The sequence below is a fragment of the Oncorhynchus kisutch genome, linkage group LG1 (assembly GCF_002021735.2).
Source record: "Oncorhynchus kisutch isolate 150728-3 linkage group LG1, Okis_V2, whole genome shotgun sequence".
Taxonomy (NCBI): Eukaryota; Metazoa; Chordata; class Actinopteri; order Salmoniformes; family Salmonidae; genus Oncorhynchus; species Oncorhynchus kisutch.
The window spans coordinates 66,616,385-66,635,769 of record NC_034174.2 but is presented as its reverse complement, the minus strand read 5'-3'; the positions used below and the strand labels follow the sequence as shown (position 1 = coordinate 66,635,769).

The window sequence follows — 19,385 nt, the reverse complement described above, 5'->3', positions numbered from 1 at the left end:
TGAGAGAATGAGGGGGGGGTAGAATAGTTGTTAAAGGGAGTGTGAGATGTGTGGGAGAGGAGAGTGGGAATCAGACTAAATTCAGCATGTGTTAACTAGACAGTGTGAGTGAGTGAGTGAGTGAGTGAGTGAGTGAGTGAGTGAGTGAGTGAGTGAGTGAGTGAGTGAGGAGAGTGAGAGAACAAGGAGGCAAGCGATGTGGGATTCAGAGTTAATGCAGCTTGTGTTGCTGGGTGGAGGAGAGTTCACTGCAAGTGAGGCAATACATCACCACCACCCAGCTGCTCAGTACTGGTTAGCTTTACTTTCCCCTAACCCTACCACCCCTCCTCTAACTGGAGTAAACTAATGGTCAACAACACTTAGGCTTCCGCTTCCAGCTCATACATAATACGTACATTTCACGGACAGTATATTTGACCTCAACCTCTCCCATCTATCCTCTGAAGACCATCCAGTTGGGATTTCTAGCTGCCATATATTATTTTCAACTGGTACAACAGTCACACCCTCTTAATCTTAATCTGAGTCCCTCTCTCTCTCTCTCTCTCACACACACACACACACACACACACACACACACAGACACACCGTGTGTCCTGTACAACACTGCACCAACTACAAGTCTGTCTTTGGTGCCTATTGAGGTCTACTAAATTCAGAACTTCTCTCAGACACACACACACACACACTTCCTTAGAACTCAGGGCCAGTGGTGGCGTGCCGATACACACAGCAGCAGAATAAGAGACGATACACACACAACTGTCTGAAGCTGGAGAAGCCAAGGAAAGTGGGATTAAGGGAAGGAGGGCGGGTGAGCAGTGAGCACTGGGCCGCGTTAGGCTTGGGTCTTTAGCTGGAACGCTGTGAATGGCCTCATTGTACCCCGGTCTGCCCTCTGAGGGAGTGCCGTGTGTGTGTGTGTGTGTGTGTGTGTACTCCTGTAAGACCTCTTGAATGAAATGGTATTTGTATCGAGAATACTGTATGGGGTGGACACACTAAACTCGCTGCGCCCCATAGCACTCTGGGTAATAGTGTGTGTGTGCGTGTGCGAGCAATACCTCTTAAACTGGTACTGTAACTAGAATGACCCTCCCCAGTGTTTCTGTGTGGTCACAGCTGGACGACTGGGCTAAGGTCCTTGTGTTGTTTTAAAAGACTCCTCAATAACAGCTGGATCACAAGTAGAAAATACTAGTCCTTGTGTGTGTACAGAAAGTGCATAATAAACTTGGCAAAAAAAGAAACGTCCTCTCACTGTCAACTGCGTTTATTTTCAGCTAACTTAACATGTGTTAATATTTGTATGAACATAAGATTCAACAACTGAGACATAAACTGAACAAGTTCCACAGACATGTGACTAACAGAAATGGAATAATGTGTCCCTGAACAAAGGGGGGGTCAAAATCAAAAGTAACAGTCAGCATCTGGTGTGGCCACCAGCTGCATTAAGTACTGCAGTGCATCTCCTCCTCATGGACAGAACCAGATTTGCCAGTTCTTGCTGTGAGATGTTAACCCACTCTTCCACCAAGGCACCTGCAAGTTCCCGGACATTTCTGGGGGGAATGGCCCTAGCCCTCATCCTCCGATCCAACAGGTCTCAGACGTGCTCTTTTGGATTATGATCCAAGCTCTTCGCTGGCCATGGCAGAATACTGACATTCCTGTCTTGCAGGAAATCACGCACAGAACGAGCAGTATGGCTGGTGGCATTGTCATGCTGGAGGGTCATGTCAGGATGAGCCTGCAGGAAGGGTACCACGAGGGAGGAGGATGTCTTCCCTGTAACGCATAGCGTGGAGATTTCCTGCAATGACAACAAGCTCAGTCCGATGATGCTGTGCCACACCGCTCCAGATAATGACGGACCCTCTACCTCCAAATCGATCCCACTCCAGAATACAGGCCTTGGTGTAACGTTCATTCCTTCGACGATAAACGCGAATCCGACCATCACCCCTGGTGAGACAAAACCGTGACTCGTCGGTGAAGAGCACTTTTTGCTAGTCCTGTCTGGTCCAGCGACGGTGGGTTTGAGCCCATAGTCGACGTTGTTGCCGGTGATGTCTGGTGACAACAGGCCTACACAAGCCCTTAGTCCAGCCTCTCTCAGCCTATTGCGGACAGTCTGAGCACTGATGGAGGGATTGTGCGTTCCTGGTGTAACTCGGGCAGTTATTGTTGTACCTGTCCCGCAGGTGTGATGTTCGGATGTACCGATCCTGTGCAGGTGTTGTTACACCTGATCTGCCACTGCGAGGACGATCCGCTGTAAGTCCTGTCTCCCTGTAGCGCTGTCTTAGGCGTCTCACAGTACGGACATTGCAATTTATTGCCTGGCCACATCTGCAGTTCACGAAGATGACGACCGTTCCACAGGTGCATGTTCATTAATTATTTATGGTTCATTAAACAAGCATGGGAAACAGTGTTCAAACCCTTTCACAATGAAGATCTGTGAAGTTATTTGGATTTTTACGAAACATTTTTGAATTTACAGGGACCTGAAAAAGGGATGTGACTTTTTCTGCTGAGTTTATGTGTGAATCCTGGAGATTACCACACTACGCTTTACCAGGGTGACTCAGGGTTGATTCCCCTGGTAGAGTAGGCCTATACTGAACAGAGGGCACACACACCACTACCCAGTGTGCTGTGGGGCGCAGTGACGCACGTGGCAGGGGAGGAATTGAGAGGACGAGGTTAGTTTCCAACAGAGTGGCTGGCTGCAACACAGTGCTGCTGAACCGTTACTACCAGCCAACTGAGAAGACCTACTGCCTGTCTTCCTGCCTGGGAGCCCACACTATGCCAGAGGATAGCAGAGATCTCTCACAGGGGAGAATAGAAGTGTGTGTGTGTGTGTGTGTGTGTGTGTGTGTGTGTGTGTGTAGTGCTGGGCAATATGGACAAAAAGTCATAATGCGATAAATGTAATGATTTTGCTCGACAACAACAAATACAACAATTCAAAAATGATTTAATGGACAGTTACTTTACATTAAAGGCTCTAGAATCTTTTTCCCCTATGATTAAAAATGTCAACTATTTCATCTACAATAAGGAAACGTATGGTATATTTTGATGTCCAACCTGTTGCTGGAATCAGTGCAGTTTATCCTCCTTTCACTAGAGTGACACACAGTTTTTCCTTGAAAAAAATATTGTCTTTCTGGTGCTCCTAAATTTTATGCGGTGCTTACATTAAATGTTCTTTCCTCAAATTTAAGAAATAAACTTGGAGTATCTTTGTATTGCTGTTTTAAGCAGAATCCATGAAGATATTTTGTTTTGTTTTCATTCCAGCTATAGTAATAAAAATATCCGGGCACACGTTTGGTCCCTTGATATCAATTGAGCAACGTTTGGGCGCTTTTTACTCAAACCACCAGCCCACGGGCCATATGTATGTGTTTGATACCTCTGGTTTAGATACAAGTACCATGAAATCTCTAACACAATACATGAATTTGATTTAGAGCATACCACCCTGCATCCCACTGCTGGCTTGCCCCAAGCTAAGCAGGGTATGTCCTGAATGGGAGACCAGGTGCTGCTGGAAGTGGTGTTGGAGAGCCAGTAGGGGGCACTCTTCCCTCTGGTCAAAGGATATTCCAATGTACCAGGGCAGTGAAGAGGACATTGCCCTGCGTAGGGTGACATCTTTCGAATGGGACGTTAAACGGGTGTCCTGATTTTGTGGTCAATCAAAATCCCATGACACTTATCGTAAGAGTAGGGGTGTTAACCCCGGTGTGATGGCTAAATTCCCAACCTAGACCCATCATGGCTACCTTATCATTCTTAATTGGCATATATCACTCCTCACCTCTCAACCCGATAGTGGATGTGTAGTAGCATTCTGGCATAAAAATGATGGCTGTGCATCACCTGGTGGGTGGTGGATGAGTTCCCCCCTTACTATGTAAAGCGTTTTGAGTACCTGAGTTGGTAGAAAAGTGCTGGATAAATCCAATCAATTATTATAAATACATTTTTTGAACTTAACTTGCTAACCACTTTATCTATGTGGTTTCTTTCTTCGCAGACTCCATGAAATTATGAAAAATACAGCGCTACACAGAACAAAAGCAGACAAATACTATGCGCACACTTCCAACAACTAAACAAGTTCAAGTCGAGCAGTCATTTGAAAGAGTAAGAACATTTCAGCGAAATCCATTAACGCCAAGATAATGGAATTCATTGCCCTTGACAATCAACCGTTCTCTGTCGTGGGCACGGTACGCACTACCAAGTACTGTATGCACTATTTGTTGACGTTGCCCTACCGGAGTTACACAGTACTGTTGAAACACATCCATGAGCTACTTGCTATGGGCGTCACTGCCATTAGCTTCACGACTGACATTTGGACCAGCGATGTCAGCCCCATGAGCATGCCGGGTCTGACAGCACAGTGGGTCAACGAGGATTTCATACTGAGGAAAGCCGTATTGCATGCTCAAGAATGTGCTGGTTATCATACCGCTGCTGCCATTTCAATGGCATTTGAGAACATGTTTGAAACATGAACACACTCCTAACTCCATTCGAACAACTGACTTGGTTCTCCCCAGACCTGACTGCCCTTAACCAACACAAAAACATCCTATGGCGTTCTGCATTAGCATCGAACAGCCCCCGTGATATGCAGCTGTTCAGGGAAGCTAGAAACCATTATACACAGGCAGTTAGAAAAGCCAAGGCTAGCTTTTTCAAGCAGAAATTTGCTTCCTGCAACACTAACTCAAAAAAGTTCTGGGACACTGTAAAGTCCATGGAGAATAAGAACACCTCCTCCCAGCTGCCCACTGCACTGAAGATAGGAAACACTGTCACCACTGATAAATCCACCATATTTGAGAATTTCAATAAGCATTTTTCAACGGCTGGCCATGCTTTCCACCTGGCTACTCCTACCCCGGACAACTGCACTGCACCCCCAACAGCAACTCGCCCAAGCCTTCCCCATTTCTCCTTCTCCCAAATCCATTCAGCTGATGTTCTGAAAGAGCTGCAAAATCTGGACCCCTACAAATCAGCCGGGCTAGACAATCTGGACCCTTTCTTTCTAAAATTATCTGCAGAAATTGTTGCCACCCCTATTACTAGCCTGTTCAACCTCTCTTTCGTGTCGTCTGAGATTCCCAAAGATTGGAAAGCAGCTGCGGTCATCCCCCTCTTCAAAGGGGGGGATACTCTTGACCCAAACTGCTACAGACCTATATCTATCCTACCGTGCCTTTCTAAGGTCTTCGAAAGCCAAGTCAACAAACAGATTACCGACCATTTCGAATCTCACCATACCTTCTCTGCTATTCAATCTGGTTTCAGAGCTGGTCATGGGTGCACCTCAGCCACGCTCAAGGTCCTAAACGATATCTTAACCACCATCGATAAGAAACATTACTGTGCAGCCGTATTCATTGATCTGGCCAAGGCTTTCGACTCTGTCAATCACCACATCCTCATCGGCAGACTCGACAGCCTTGGTTTCTCAAATGATTGCCTCGCCTGGTTCACCAACTACTTCTCTGATAGAGTTCAGTGTGTCAAATCGGAGGGTCTGCTGTCCGGACCTCTGGCAGTCTCTACGGGGGTGCCACAGGGTTCAATTCTTGGACCAACTCTCTTCTCTGTATACATCAATGAGGTCGCTCTTGCTGCTGGTGAGTCTCTGATCCACCTCTACGCAGACACCATTCTGTATACTTCCGGCCCTTCTTTGGACACTGTGTTAACAACCCTCCAGGCAAGCTTCAATGCCATACAACTCTCCTTCCGTGGCCTCCAATTGCTCTTAAATACAAGTAAAACTAAATGCATGCTCTTCAACCGATCGCTACCTGCACCTACCCGCCTGTCCAACATCACTACTCTGGACGGCTCTGACTTAGAATACGTGGACAACTACAAATACTTAGGTGTCTGGTTAGACTGTAAACTCTCCTTCCAGACCCATATCAAACATCTCCAATCCAAAGTTAAATCTAGAATTGGCTTCCTATTTCGCAACAAAGCATCCTTCACTCATGCTGCCAAACATACCCTTGTAAAACTGACCATCCTACCAATCCTCGACTTTGGCGATGTCATTTACAAAATAGCCTCCAATACCCTACTCAACAAATTGGATGCAGTCTATCACAGTACAATCCGTTTTGTCACCAAAGCCCCATATACTACCCACCATTGCGACCTGTACGCTCTCGTTGGCTGGCCCTCGCTTCATACTCGTCGCCAAACCCACTGGCTCCATGTCATCTACAAGACCCTGCTAGGCAAAGTCCCCCCTTATCTCAGCTCGCTGGTCACCATAGCATCTCCCACCTGTGGCACACGCTCCAGCAGGTATATCTCTCTAGTCACCCCCAGGGAGTGAGAGTCAGCAGCCAACAGGGACAAGCAGATACTTTTAGAACAGGATTCAACTAAATGCAACAGGCTATTACTGTTGACCAAATCATCTTTTTTTGAACAATTAGGGCTGACCCCAATTAGTCAAATGGTCGATTGTTTGGTCGATAGACAAAGAAAATCTTGGCCGACCAACAGCCTATCAGTAGCAAATATCTAAGAAAATAAATATGAAACAAGAGACACCTGTCTTATTCGCACCCATCTCAGTGAACTAATCCATTGCGGAGGCCGAGACTAATCCATTGCAGAGGCTGGGAGATGTCACAGTCCAAGAGGAAGAGGAGTGTGGCCAAGATGCACAATGCATGTCTCTCTCCAGAATGCGCTCTCTCCCACCAATTTGTGCACATTCATAGTCTCATAACCTCATTTTGTGAATTGTTTGCATTTGATTGTTAATGTGTCAATCAATTCTCCATTACATACACACAAAAGTATGTGGACACCCCTTCAAATGAGTAGATTCGGATTTTCAGCCACACCCGTGCCTGACAGGTGTATAAAATCAAGCACACAGTCATGCAATCTACATAGACAAACATTGGGAGTAGAATGGCCTTACTGAAGAGCTCAGTGACCATCATAGGATGCCACATTTTCAACAAGTCCGTTTGTCAAATTTCTGCCCTCCTAGAGCTGCCTTGGTCAACTGTAAGTGCTGTTATTGTGAAGTGGAAATGTCAAGGAGCAACACCGGCTCAGCGGCAAAGTGGTAGGCCACATAAGCTCAGAGAACGGGACTGGCAAGTGCTGAAGCACACAGTGCATAAAAATCGTCTGTCCTCGGTTGCAACACTCACTACAGAGTTCCAAACTGCCTCCGGAAGCAACATCAGCACAATAACTGTTCATCGGGAGCTTCATGAAATGGGTTTCCATGGCTGAGCAGCCACACTCAAGCCTAAGACCACCATGCGCAATGCCGAGTGGTGTAAAGCTAGCTGCCACTGGTGCAGTGGAAACGTGTTCTCTGGAGTGATGAATCACGCTTCCCCATCTGGCAGTCTGACAGACGAATCTGGGTTTGACGGATGCCAGAAGAACGCTACCTGCCCCAATACATAGTGCCACTGTAAACTGTGAAGTTTGGTGGTCTGGGGTTGTTTTTCATGGTTCGGGCTACGCCCCTTAGTTCCAGTGAAGGGAAATCTTTTTTATTACTCCTTTTCCTCCCCAATTTTGTGACATCCAATTGGCAGTTACAGTCTTGTCCCATCGCTGCAACTCCCTGACGGACTCGGGGGAGGCGAAGGTTGAGAGCCATGCGTCCTCCGAAACACAACCCAACCAAGCCGCACTGCTTCTTGACACAAAGCCCGCTTAACCCCGGAAGCCAACCACACCAATGTGACAGAGTTAACACCGTACACCTGACGACTGTGTAAGCGTGCATGCGGCTGGAGGGCCACAGGAGTTGCTAGAGCGCAATGGGACAAGAACATCTCTGCCCGCCAAACCCTCCCCTAACTCGGACTACGCTGGGCCAATTGTGCGCCGGAAGGTAGTAACCGGAAGGTTGCAAGTTCAAACCCCCAAGCTGACAAGGTACAAAATCTGTTGTTCTGCCCCTGAACAGGCAGTTAACCCGCTGTTCCTAGGCCGTCATTGAAAATAAGAATTTGTTCTTAACTGACTTGCCTAGTAAAATAAAGGTACAAATTAAATAATAATAATAATAATTAGGATATAGGCCAAGGACTAGATAGTGTATTTTTACATGGAGTTTTCCTTATTGTAGGCTACTACTTTCACCACTTTTAGTCTTGAAATCTTTGGTAGTTTACTACACTACCTTACCCTGTTAAGCACATGGCCTCGCATGTGAATCCTTAAAGAGATGGGTGGGGCTAAGGCTTAAGAGGGTGTGAACAATTATGAATAAGTGTAGACAAAGAAGAGCTCTCCAGTAGGTATACCTAAACATTTAAGGGCCATTTCCTCAAAAGTGGGATCACAAGTTTATCAACTTTCAAAGCAGAATTATTTTTCCCATTGTTCCTCAACTGCAGTGTATGATGTACCATTTCGTAGCTCTGAGTCTCTACCTTTATCCAATGTAAAAAAAAAAGTATGATTTCAGATTTTGCTACATGAGACCGAATCGAGGTGGTCGGTCACATATATGAAGGCCACACGTATCCACTTTCAAAGTGAATGCCTTTGTTTACAGGTTTTGTGCCATTTAATTTAACATTGGCAAATGATTCAGTAAAAAAAACTGTGTGCCTTTTTAATGCAATGCCTTGCTGTTAATTGATCGCTAAGCAGCATTAACTTAGCTAAACTTTTAGAAATTACCAGTTCACTGTCTCACCCATAGCCTGAAAATGCACCTCATGTGCAAGTGCGCTGTTTAGCTCACATGTGCAGGCTGGGGGACATGAATTCTAGAGCGGATCGCTAAAATAATGATTATGATAACAAGTAAAAAATGACGTTCTGGTATGGTTTAAACTTGGAAGCCAAGCTTGAGTTATCAGTGTAGCCTGTTATCACCTGGACATGTTGAAATATCTTCACGCCTAGAATAAAAACCTCCAGGCTTCCGTGATAATGGTTCATTTATTGAGAGAGAGAAAAATTAATTGTAGGGGGTAGTTTGGAAAAAACTAATCCCGCCTGGAATAAAACTAATCCTCTGGAATAATGGACAATCTGGGGTAATAATTACATAACCAATGTTCTCTAGTAATACTAGTCCCCTACAAAGTGAGCTTTAATCCTGTTAGCTCCTAGTAGAGCAAAGAGCAGATGAACTCCAGATCAACTAGGCCTACGACTCAAAATGCACTGTGTGGGCTGGGGGCCGAAACCTACATCAGTTCAGTAATGGAAAATAAAAAATGTTCAACTTCATCATCTCCAGCACCACCCCCAACATCAACATATGTGAAAATGGCACATTTCTATGTTTTATAATAAAAAACAGGAGGGGTTACCAATGACATCAACCAATTAGTTGGAAACATGTATCTTCCTCTCTGGTTTTTACTACCAAACATACAAATAAACCATTATCACATATGTCGATGTTGTGGTGGTGCAGGAGATGATGAATATGAAGTTTAACCATTTTGAAATGTCCCTTTAAAGTTAGGCTGACGTCTGTGGCTAAGTGAATCCAGGACTTGCAGAGACAAGTCAACAACACAGCAGAAGTGGATCCTGAGGTTGAGTGACACATTAGTTAAAGCTAGAATCCTTCATTGAAACAACAACAAATTGTTTTGGTAGAAAGCTGAGGAATGGGCCTGGAGAAATGTAACCACTCAAAATTCATAGACAGAGCTATATATTTCTTTTTAAACAACATGGGGGATACATATAATTAATTTATATGTCCAAATAATAATTCTCTCTTTAATAATAGTAGTAGGCTATGTTCAGGCAAAAAACAAAAACAAAGGCTGCATCTGAAACGACACCCTTGTAGTTCCTTGTGGGGGAAAGGCCACAGGGTGCTATTTCAGATGCATGCATGTGTGTGTGTGTGTGTGTGTGTGTGTCAGCTGAGACTCATCCTGTCCATAGATTGAGAGGTAGAGAGATGGGCATGTGTATGATGGCAGTCAAAACCAATTACACACATCATGTCATGGGAAAAGAACATTACGGTTGAAGGGAATGAGAACAAGGAGCCGAGAACAGATCGACATCTTCCAGGGTGGTTAAATGTGGTTTGGGTTGGTAGTGGGGAGGATTTCTCTACTAATCAAAAATAGACTGCAGGGTATATGATGGTGGGATTGCTAAGGTACAGGATGTTGTCAAATCATTACGTAGGATGGATTACAGTTAGGGAAGGTTACGGCTGGATGGACACGCTTCCATGTTATTTCCAATGATAGATTTTAACCACAACTAACTAACAACCCTTTAGAACTATGTGATAAAGTCATAAAATGCTTAAAAACATTACATCATGGCATTTGTATGGAGAATACTGTTTGGGGTGGACACACTAACCTACTCCTCTCTCTTCCGCCTCTGCCGAGTCACCAGGCCCCACAGCACTCTGGGTAGTGGTGTGTCTTGTGCACACTAACGGACCTCTTAAACTGGTACTGTAACTAGAATGACCCTCCCCAGTGTTTCTGTGTGGTCACAGCTGGACGACTGAGCTCAGGTCCTTGTGTTGTTTTAAAAGACTCCTCAATAACAGCTGGATCACAAGTAGAAAATACTAGTCCTTGTGTGGCAGGCATATTCATGTGTGTGTGGCGTGCATGGATGTGTGTACAGTAAGTGATAGGAGGTTCGTTTCCAGGAGAGTGGCGGGCTGCAACGTGGTGCTGCTGAACCATGACTAACAGCCAACTGTGAAGAACTACTGCCTGTCTGCCTGGGAGCTCCAACTGTGCCAGAGAATAGCAGAACTCTCTCACAGGAGGAATACAAGTGTGTGTGTGTGTGTGTGTGTGTGTGTGTGTGTGTGTGTGTGTGTGTGTGTGTGTGTGTGTGAGAGCGTGAGAGTGAAACAGCAGGGCCAGAAGGCATGAGCCCCGTGCAGAAGACACGGCTCTTCAAAATGAACAGCACAGTGACAGCAGCACTACATCAGCAACATTGCAGGCTGTTATAGCACAATGGTCTGAATGCCGGAGAGAGTCAAGAGACACATTTCATCAGAGTTAACATGGAACATATCTTTGAGCACCTCTGCAAAAGAGAGCTATCAAATACTAGGAAGATAGAGAAAATAGCCTACATATGGCATTGATCATTGTTCATTTTAACTCCTAGTAGAGCAAAGAGCCTATGAACTAAAGATCAATTAAGCTTGTGGCTCAGAATGCACTGTGTGGGCTGGGGGCCGATACTTTACATTGCATCACAACAGTTACTGTTAAGGTTAGACTACAGGTTCCATGACAAGTTCAGCAGGTCTGTGGCTAACTGAATCCCGGACTTGCAGAGACAAGTCAACACCACAGCAGGAATGGACCCTGAGGTTCGAGTGACACATTGATTAATAATAGTAGTTGGACTTGTTCAGCCAGACAAAGGCTTCATCTGAAATAGCACCCTAGCAGTGCACTATAGGGAATAGGCAACAGGGTGCCATTTAAGACACATCCACAGTGAAACAATTTGTGGACCATGTAAGAGGATGTGGAAGAGATTGGTTCAACGTTTGGTCTATTTTAGGGTCTGAGACCAAAGCTTGTTAAACGGGATGAGGACACTGGTTCTCTGATTCAATTTCCTGTTGAATCCTTATTCAGTAAATATAGCATCAAGGTTTAGTTATGGGTCATGGCCACTAACTTCTTAGCCAAAGCATGTGTGTGTGACGGTTTGCGTGTTTTTGTGATTGTGTGTGTGTGTTGCGTGACAGCTGAGATCCTGTCTATAGATTGAGTGGTAGAGAGATACGCATGTGTATGATGGCAGGCAAAACCAAATTACACACATAATCGCATGGGAAAATAAGATTATGGTTGAAGTGAATGAGAACAAGGAGTCGAGAGCAGATCAACATGTTTTCGGGCGGTTAAATGTGGTTTGGGTTGGGAGTGGGGAGGATTTCTCTACTAATCAAAAATGGATGACAGGGTGTATGAAGTGAGGGTTGGACGGGAAGTTATCAAATCATAACGTAGGATGGATTACAGTTAGGGAGGTTACGGCTGGATGGACACACTTCCATGTTATTTCCAATGATAGATTTTAGCCACAACTGACAACCCTTTAGAACTATGTGGTAAAGTAATAAAAATGCTTAAAAACATTACATCATGATTCATTACATAAGCAACTTATCCTTTTAAGGTCTTCCCATCTAATTCTGTCCTCGCCACCCACCTCATTCCATCCTCGCCTCCCACCTCATTCTATCCTCGTCTCCCACCTCATTCTATCCTCGTCTCCCACCTCATTCTATCCTCGTCTCCCACCTCATTCTATCCTCGTCTCCCACCTCATTCTATCCTCGTCTCCCACCTCATTCTATCCTCGTCTCCCACCTCATTCTATCCTCGTCTCCCACCTCATTCTATCCTCGTCTCCCACCACATTCTATCCTCGTCTCCCACCTCATTCTATCCTCGTCTCCCACCTCATTCTATCCTCGTCTCCCATCACATTCTATCCTCGTCTCCCATCACATTCTATCCTCGTCTCCCATCTCACTATATGCTCGTCTCCCATCTCACTATATGCTCGTCTCCCATCACATTCTATCCTCGTCTCCCATCACATTCTATCCTCGTCTCCCATCACATTCTATCCTCGTCTCCCATCACATTCTATCCTCGTCTCCCATCACATTCTATCCTCGTCTCCCATCACATTCTATCCTCGTCTCCCATCACATTCTATCCTCGTCTCCCATCACATTCTATCCTCGTCTCCCATCACATTCTATCCTCGTCTCCCATCACATTCTATCCTCGTCTCCCATCACATTCTATCCTCGTCTCCCATCACATTCTATCCTCGTCTCCCATCACATTCTATCCTCGTCTCCCACATCCTCGTCTCCCATCTCACTATATGCTCGTCTCCCATCTCATTATATCCTCGTCTCCCATCTCTGAGAGTGTTTAAGTCTCTGTAGCTTCACATCCCGCCTTAACCACTAACCCCGCCATTGACTCTGAATGGGAAGACATCCCAAAGGGGCCTCTAATCTGCTGTAAATGGACCAGGTAGTGCGCGCGCGTGTGTCAGACACCACAGAGTAGACTAGGCATAAAACTATGAGCTCATCCACCCCCAACAGGCATTGCCATGGCAGCACAGCTCCAGGTAACACACTTGATACACCTGCCTCCTGTCCTCTGTGTGTTCCGACTGTCCACCCAACTGACTCAAGCCAAGCCCATTTCAGAGGCAGGTGGATATTCAAGTGTGTGTGATACTGTGAGAGAATTCTTCAAAATAGTTGTAGAGAATAGTGATAATCTTACAGGAAATGAATCCAATTATTTTGTTATCTTTCTACAATGTTTACCTTCATATATAATTTTTTTTCATTCGACCACAGAACAAACACTGGGCTCTTTTACACTGAGTGAACCAGCCTCTCTCTCTAAATGTCATCTGTGTAACCTGATCTGTAGTAGATTCAAATAAGAGGATTGTTTAAAGAGAGAGGCCTTATTCCCTAGTCATGTATACCCTCATCGCCAAAGAGTAGACAGGGGACTGAGAGTGGGTGACACACACACACACTCAAAATCATATTTACAGCCCTGACTGAACAACCCAAACACAATTTCAATGTTTACTTCCCTTCAATAAATAATACCCCTCCTACCATGCAATGTACACAATCCATAGCAGTTATGAAAAAGCCCATCTGGGATATAGACGTCTGATTTGAGCTTTACTCTGCTGAAGTAGTGCAACTAACGTCCTGCACCTTTGAAGATAAAATCGGACACACAGTCACACGATCTGCCCTGAAGTGAAACAAATAGGCTAACAGTGGGAAAACCAACCCCGAACATGTCTAACGACACAGTGACAAACTGCTGTAAAAGTGCTTAAATGGATAGTTTGGGATTTATCTACTTTCCCAGAGACAGATGAACTTGTGGATAACATTATGAAGAAAGTTAGAAGTAGTTTCGTGGGCCAATGCTAACTAGCGTTAGAGCAATGACTAGAAGTCTATGGGAACAGCTTAGCGCAATGGCGAAGTCTACAGTCTTCGAGTCATTGCGCTGAAGCTAGTTAGCAACTTCCTTCAAACTGCCCGCAGAGACATGAAAATGGTATCCACAAGTTCATCTGACTGGGGAAGTGGACAAAGGGCTTCACTGCCAAAATCCTGAACTATACCAATAAAAAAAGACTACTGTTATCTAATTATACCCATTGGATAAGATCCTGAGGCCCCATCCCTCCATACTCAGTGTGGAAAAACGAGGAGTCAGCAAAAGAACGGAGACGGGGAGAGCAGCTGGTGCATGACCACGTTCCATCAGAGGCTCCATTGCCTGTGAGTGGACAGACACGCACACACACACACACACACACACACACACACACACAGAGAGGCAAAGTCTGGCCACAGTGTATGGCATAAGAGAAAAGGAGAGAGGAAAGAGGAGAGGAAAGTGGAGAGGTGATGTCATGGCAGGGTGTGAACTGTGGATGAGGTTGGGACTGGGGAGGGAGGGGCTGCAACAGAGGGGCGAGGTCATGAGGACGGCAGGATGTTCGCACAGGGGATGGCAGGGAGCGACATAGGACAAAATACGCAGGGGCCCGTGTATGGACATTGGACACACATGCACACACAAAACGAGGGCTTCCCTATACAAATCAGATGGCCCAAATAGGCAAACACATCTACACAAACGACACACACTCAGAGCACACACACATCTACCCAAACACACACTCACACGTGAAAGCATGTCAACACAAAAGTGAGTACTCCACCTCGACCTGTGGGCCATTGACAAACACACAAACTCCCACACAAAACAAACAGACACAGCCATGATGCCACACCAAGGGGCCTTGCTTTAACCTATTCGTGAAGGTGTGGCCAACCAGGACAGGATGGGGAAACACAGTGCATTGGTGAATGTGATCTGGGACTGCAGTCAGGACAATGGGGGCCGTTGTGCTGCTATGGAACCTCATCATCAGCATAATGCCCTTTACAGCCCCCCCCCCACCACCATCACACTGTGCTACTGGGAGTGGGACACAGACAGCCAGCATGGACACCGCATGGAGACACGCCATTAAAAAAACAGTGCATGGACTGTGTCGACAAGCAAGAGCCAAGATCAAAGATGTCCCTATTGGCTATCAGATGGGGGCAGTCAGTGACAGCCAGTAAGGACACAGTCCTGTGCGTGGGAATGTCTCAGTTAACAAGAAAAGTTCTGCGAATAAGAGTCAACAAGGAAATACCATTCTCCTATAAATCGAGAGCATAAGGCCTATTCCTCTTAAATACAAAATAAAAAGAATCAAAGAAGTAGCTTTGGCAACTCAATTGTGAACAGCATGGCTCTCATTGTCTCTAGTAGCATGTTGTTTATTTAACTAGGCAAGTCAGTAAAGAACAAATTCTTATGTTACAATGACAGCCTAATGCATTAGCTAGTGTGAGTCTGCCTACATGGCCACAGGGCCTTGGCTTGCTGAAAAAGCTTGAGATATGTGCATAGCAGTCTCATTACGTCATGCAGCTGTTTAAGTGAACGATCCGTATGCATTACCCCGAGTGTCAGTCTTTAGTGTGTGTGTGTGTGTGTGTGTGTGAACATGCAAAACTGAAAAAAAGTATAGATGAATGTATGTTCAGGGATATTTAATCCAACATTCTCCCTTCTAAAACATCTGCTCTCACTAGCAAACATCCCTGTGCCCCGCTCCATTCTGGTTCCCCCTGACCTTTAGGAGGAAGTGTGACGCTGTTTAGGTTCAGATTCTGCTTATTTTGTATCAGTCTTCCTGTGTGTGTGGGAAACAAAAAGGTGTGCTGTGAAGAAGCTAAACCTCCCCACCACTGAAGATATTAGAGTCTGATTATGACAGACTTGATCAACTGCCAGGCCAGCAGAGGCCTTCAGTTTGAGTCACCAGACCAGACCAGTGTACATGTTGGCTGAGGGGATAATGGCTCCCTGTCTGTGCCTCCAAACCAGAGTTCCCACTTCATCACTGTGGCTTGAGTCAGTCCCCCAAGCTTGCCCTCTCTCAGCTGTGCCCTCCTCCATTGTGTGTGAACCTGCCTAGGCTATGAAGACGGGAAAACCCGACCCCGAGAGAGAGAGGTGACTACCTCCTACCTGGTACTGCTTTCTAGTATTATCTTGTACTGTCGCTATACAAATAATTGGCTACGGTGCAAAGTATGGAATCGTAAGCCAGTTAGGCCTATTTGGGGGAAGACGATTTAAGTTCCAACAAATGAGAGAGATTGGAATAGGTTTGAAAACGTGAATGAATAAATCAGCCCTGATAACAGAGTGTGAAAAAAGATGTTCAATGGTACAGCAAACCCATGTGGCAAAGCAGTGTGACTCGATGACATCATCAAGACTAGTTAGTAAAGAAGGGTGAAATAACAGAGCTTTATCAACAGTCAGATGGGAAAGCAGCACTTAAACAGGAAGCTTTATTCAACACACTTCAGAGCTGGGTTCATGACTTGCTGACACGCACGAGGTAAATGTTGGGGTAAAAAGAGGGCCGACTGCTTAACTTGTCACTAAACTTACAGCAGAGGCAAGAGGAACTTAGTGTCTTTGTGAGTGGTGGTGACACCTGTGCTGAGTTGTTCATAAGCCCCACTGTAAAGAACATCAGTCTTCATGTTCAAATATATAAATCATTGCACCAACTCTGTCAAATACTGCATCAGGATACAGTCAAGTAAAGTAGTCTAAATGACTAAATTACCTCAGCTCAATGTCAGTCACTTTAGTGGTGTGAATTTCCTTTTCGTATTTCACATTCTCCTTAATATTCTTCAAAGTCCTTGTTATAGTCGAAGCGCATTACTCAAACGGTCAGAAATGAGTTAGCAATAACGTCTGTTGCCACAAACATGTTCCCCCCCCCCCCCCCCCCCTCTTGAAAAGGGTCCATTCCAAAAGGGTTGGGAACCTTGTGACTGCTATTGGTTCTTCTCAGACTCAAGATGGTTCTGAGAACTGGTGAGGTCCACTGGGATGTGTGTGTATTTATGTGTTTGTGTGTTTAAGTGTGTGTCAAACACCCGCCCAGTATTGTGCTCGCCCGGCCAGGAGCTCCTCGCATATGCATTTGGCTGCAATGAGGAACCAATGAGGAAACATGCCAAGGTTACAATGCAGGACACCACAAGTGTATTGACAAAATACAGAGCACAAAGAGCGTACTGCATCGTCGTAAATCCAGATAAATGATTATTTAGCTATAGAAAATAGAACACCGCATTGAGTTTCCATTGATGTCTAATGGTAGATACCCCAGCTATTGATAACGTACATTAATAGCACCGTTGTCATTACACTGTAACAGCAACGTAACAACTTACTTGTATCGAGTCATTCGCCATCGTTGTTCTTTGTGTCGTGTTCCAGTAATGATGCCGTTCTAGACCAGACCAACTGGACATATGCGATTGTCCGGAGTACTCAAAATGAATTTAGGCAGCTAGATTATCAATTCATCCAATTGTCGCTCAAATGTGTGCTCTGTACAAAAACCTCACCACTATATTGTCTGAGATAAAGGAACTTTTAAAAACAATTCTCAACCAATGGTAAAAAATAATCCCATTGTTGTGTCGCCTCAACTGCCCAAAGAAGCTGGTGATCCCAAAATGTTTTTCTAGTTGTTCCGACTAATGGTTCGTTCAACAAATACACGATGTTCCCGGGTGAGTGTATTTAAAATATCAATGCGATAAAAGCTTAAAACAAAACTGTTTGATTCAGCTCATTGTTCTTTTCTTTGAAGGCTAGCTATCAACAGCTAGAGCACAAGGGGAATAGACGGCACGACTCCGTCCCTATCCGCGTAACACTCCGAAGAGGGATAGAGATCCATTGCTAACATAAAACGCTACAGAGGCAGAAAAACTGTCGAGCCCCGTCTTCGTAGTAACATCCGTGAAACACGCGTTAGTCTCCCAAGTATCGCATGCAAAAAAAGCCTTCTTTCAAACGAGACGACCTTATGCTTCCCTCGAGCAAAGTACCGAATGACCGAAGGGTGTCACCGGTAAAAGCGTTGTTGTTTGCTCTTCGTTCGGTTTTGGAGGGCAGAGGAATATCGCCTTGTCTATCCGCGCATTGCCGATGATGGCTTGAGCGAGAGGCTACACTTTTTTCTGATGGAGCTGCGCGCGGATGCGCTGGCACAACGTGTACGGTAGGTAGCATGAGCGCGCCCAAGGTATCATGTGACCATGTCCAGACCATGGATTTGTCATTTCCAACTTCTCCGAATGAACACTGTTGCTTATCTTTCCCCTATCCCAAATTTGCAATTTAGCCAGACACAAAACAGCTGTTATTGGTATTACTCTGCTTACAAGTAATAAATGTGCTCATGTAATCACAACCAGAAGATAAATGGAGTACAGTTACAGTAGAATCAAAAGTATATGACTAAAGTATAACATCACAAATCTACAAGGTAAACTCATGATCTAATATTGAAAACAAACCCAAATATATAGTGGATATATACTAGCCTACATTAAGCAAATGCCATAATGGTGCACCAACAAGCCATTAGGTCAATACATAACAATAATGCCAAAGACAGTGTTGTGCAGAAGAAGTGTGTGTGTGTGTGTGTGTGTGTGTGTGTGTGTGTGTGTGTGTGTGTGTGTGAGAGAGATGCACTCTACTGGGCAGCAGGTAGCCTAGAGGTTAAGAGTGTTGGGCCAGTAACTGAAAGGTTGCTGGTTCGACTTCCAAAGCCGGGCAAGGTGGAAAAATATGCCGTTCTACCCTTGAGCAAGGCATTTAACCCCCAACAACAACTGCTTCAGAGGGGTTGGGTTAAATGCGGAAGACATTTCTGTTGAATGCATTCAGCTGTGCAACTGACTAGTTATCCCCTTTCCCTATTGGCCTCCTTATCACTAGCAGAAACTCAAACTATAGCTGAATAAAACTACAACAAAGCAGGGCATGCAAATGGGATATTTGCTTACCATAGATTTTGACACTGCCAGAGCGAGACAGACGGAAGAGCAAAGGAGCACCTGGTCATAGGTGATGATAGGTGAAAAACATCACACAAAGGCTATGAAAATGCACACCAGAAACAGCCTGCTTACATCTGATAGCGGTAATGAGCAGGCTAAATAAACATAGCCTCATCATCATGTCTTTTATCAAATTTCCTTGTGGACAGGTGTTTATTTTATTTTACTTTACCTTGGGCAGTTTCCAGGCTATTGCTTGCTGGAGAATATATTATGGGGAATACATCTGCAATATACAGGTGGATTGTATTTATCATCATTAGTCAATTAG

The 19,385-nt window shown here is 45.0% G+C and overlaps 1 protein-coding gene across 1 annotated transcript in view; it reads right to left on the bottom strand.

Annotated features, from left to right (window-relative positions):
- The window catches only part of LOC109868990 (serine/threonine-protein kinase N1), a 54,378-nt gene extending 36,132 nt beyond the window's left edge, over positions 1-18,246 (bottom strand). The window contains exon 1 of the mRNA XM_031830770.1: positions 17,429-18,246. Within this exon, the coding sequence (XP_031686630.1) occupies positions 17,429-17,509 (81 nt within the window). The 5' untranslated portion in view covers positions 17,510-18,246. The remainder of the gene's footprint in view (positions 1-17,428) is intronic.
- Positions 18,247-19,385: the final 1,139 nt, after the last annotated feature.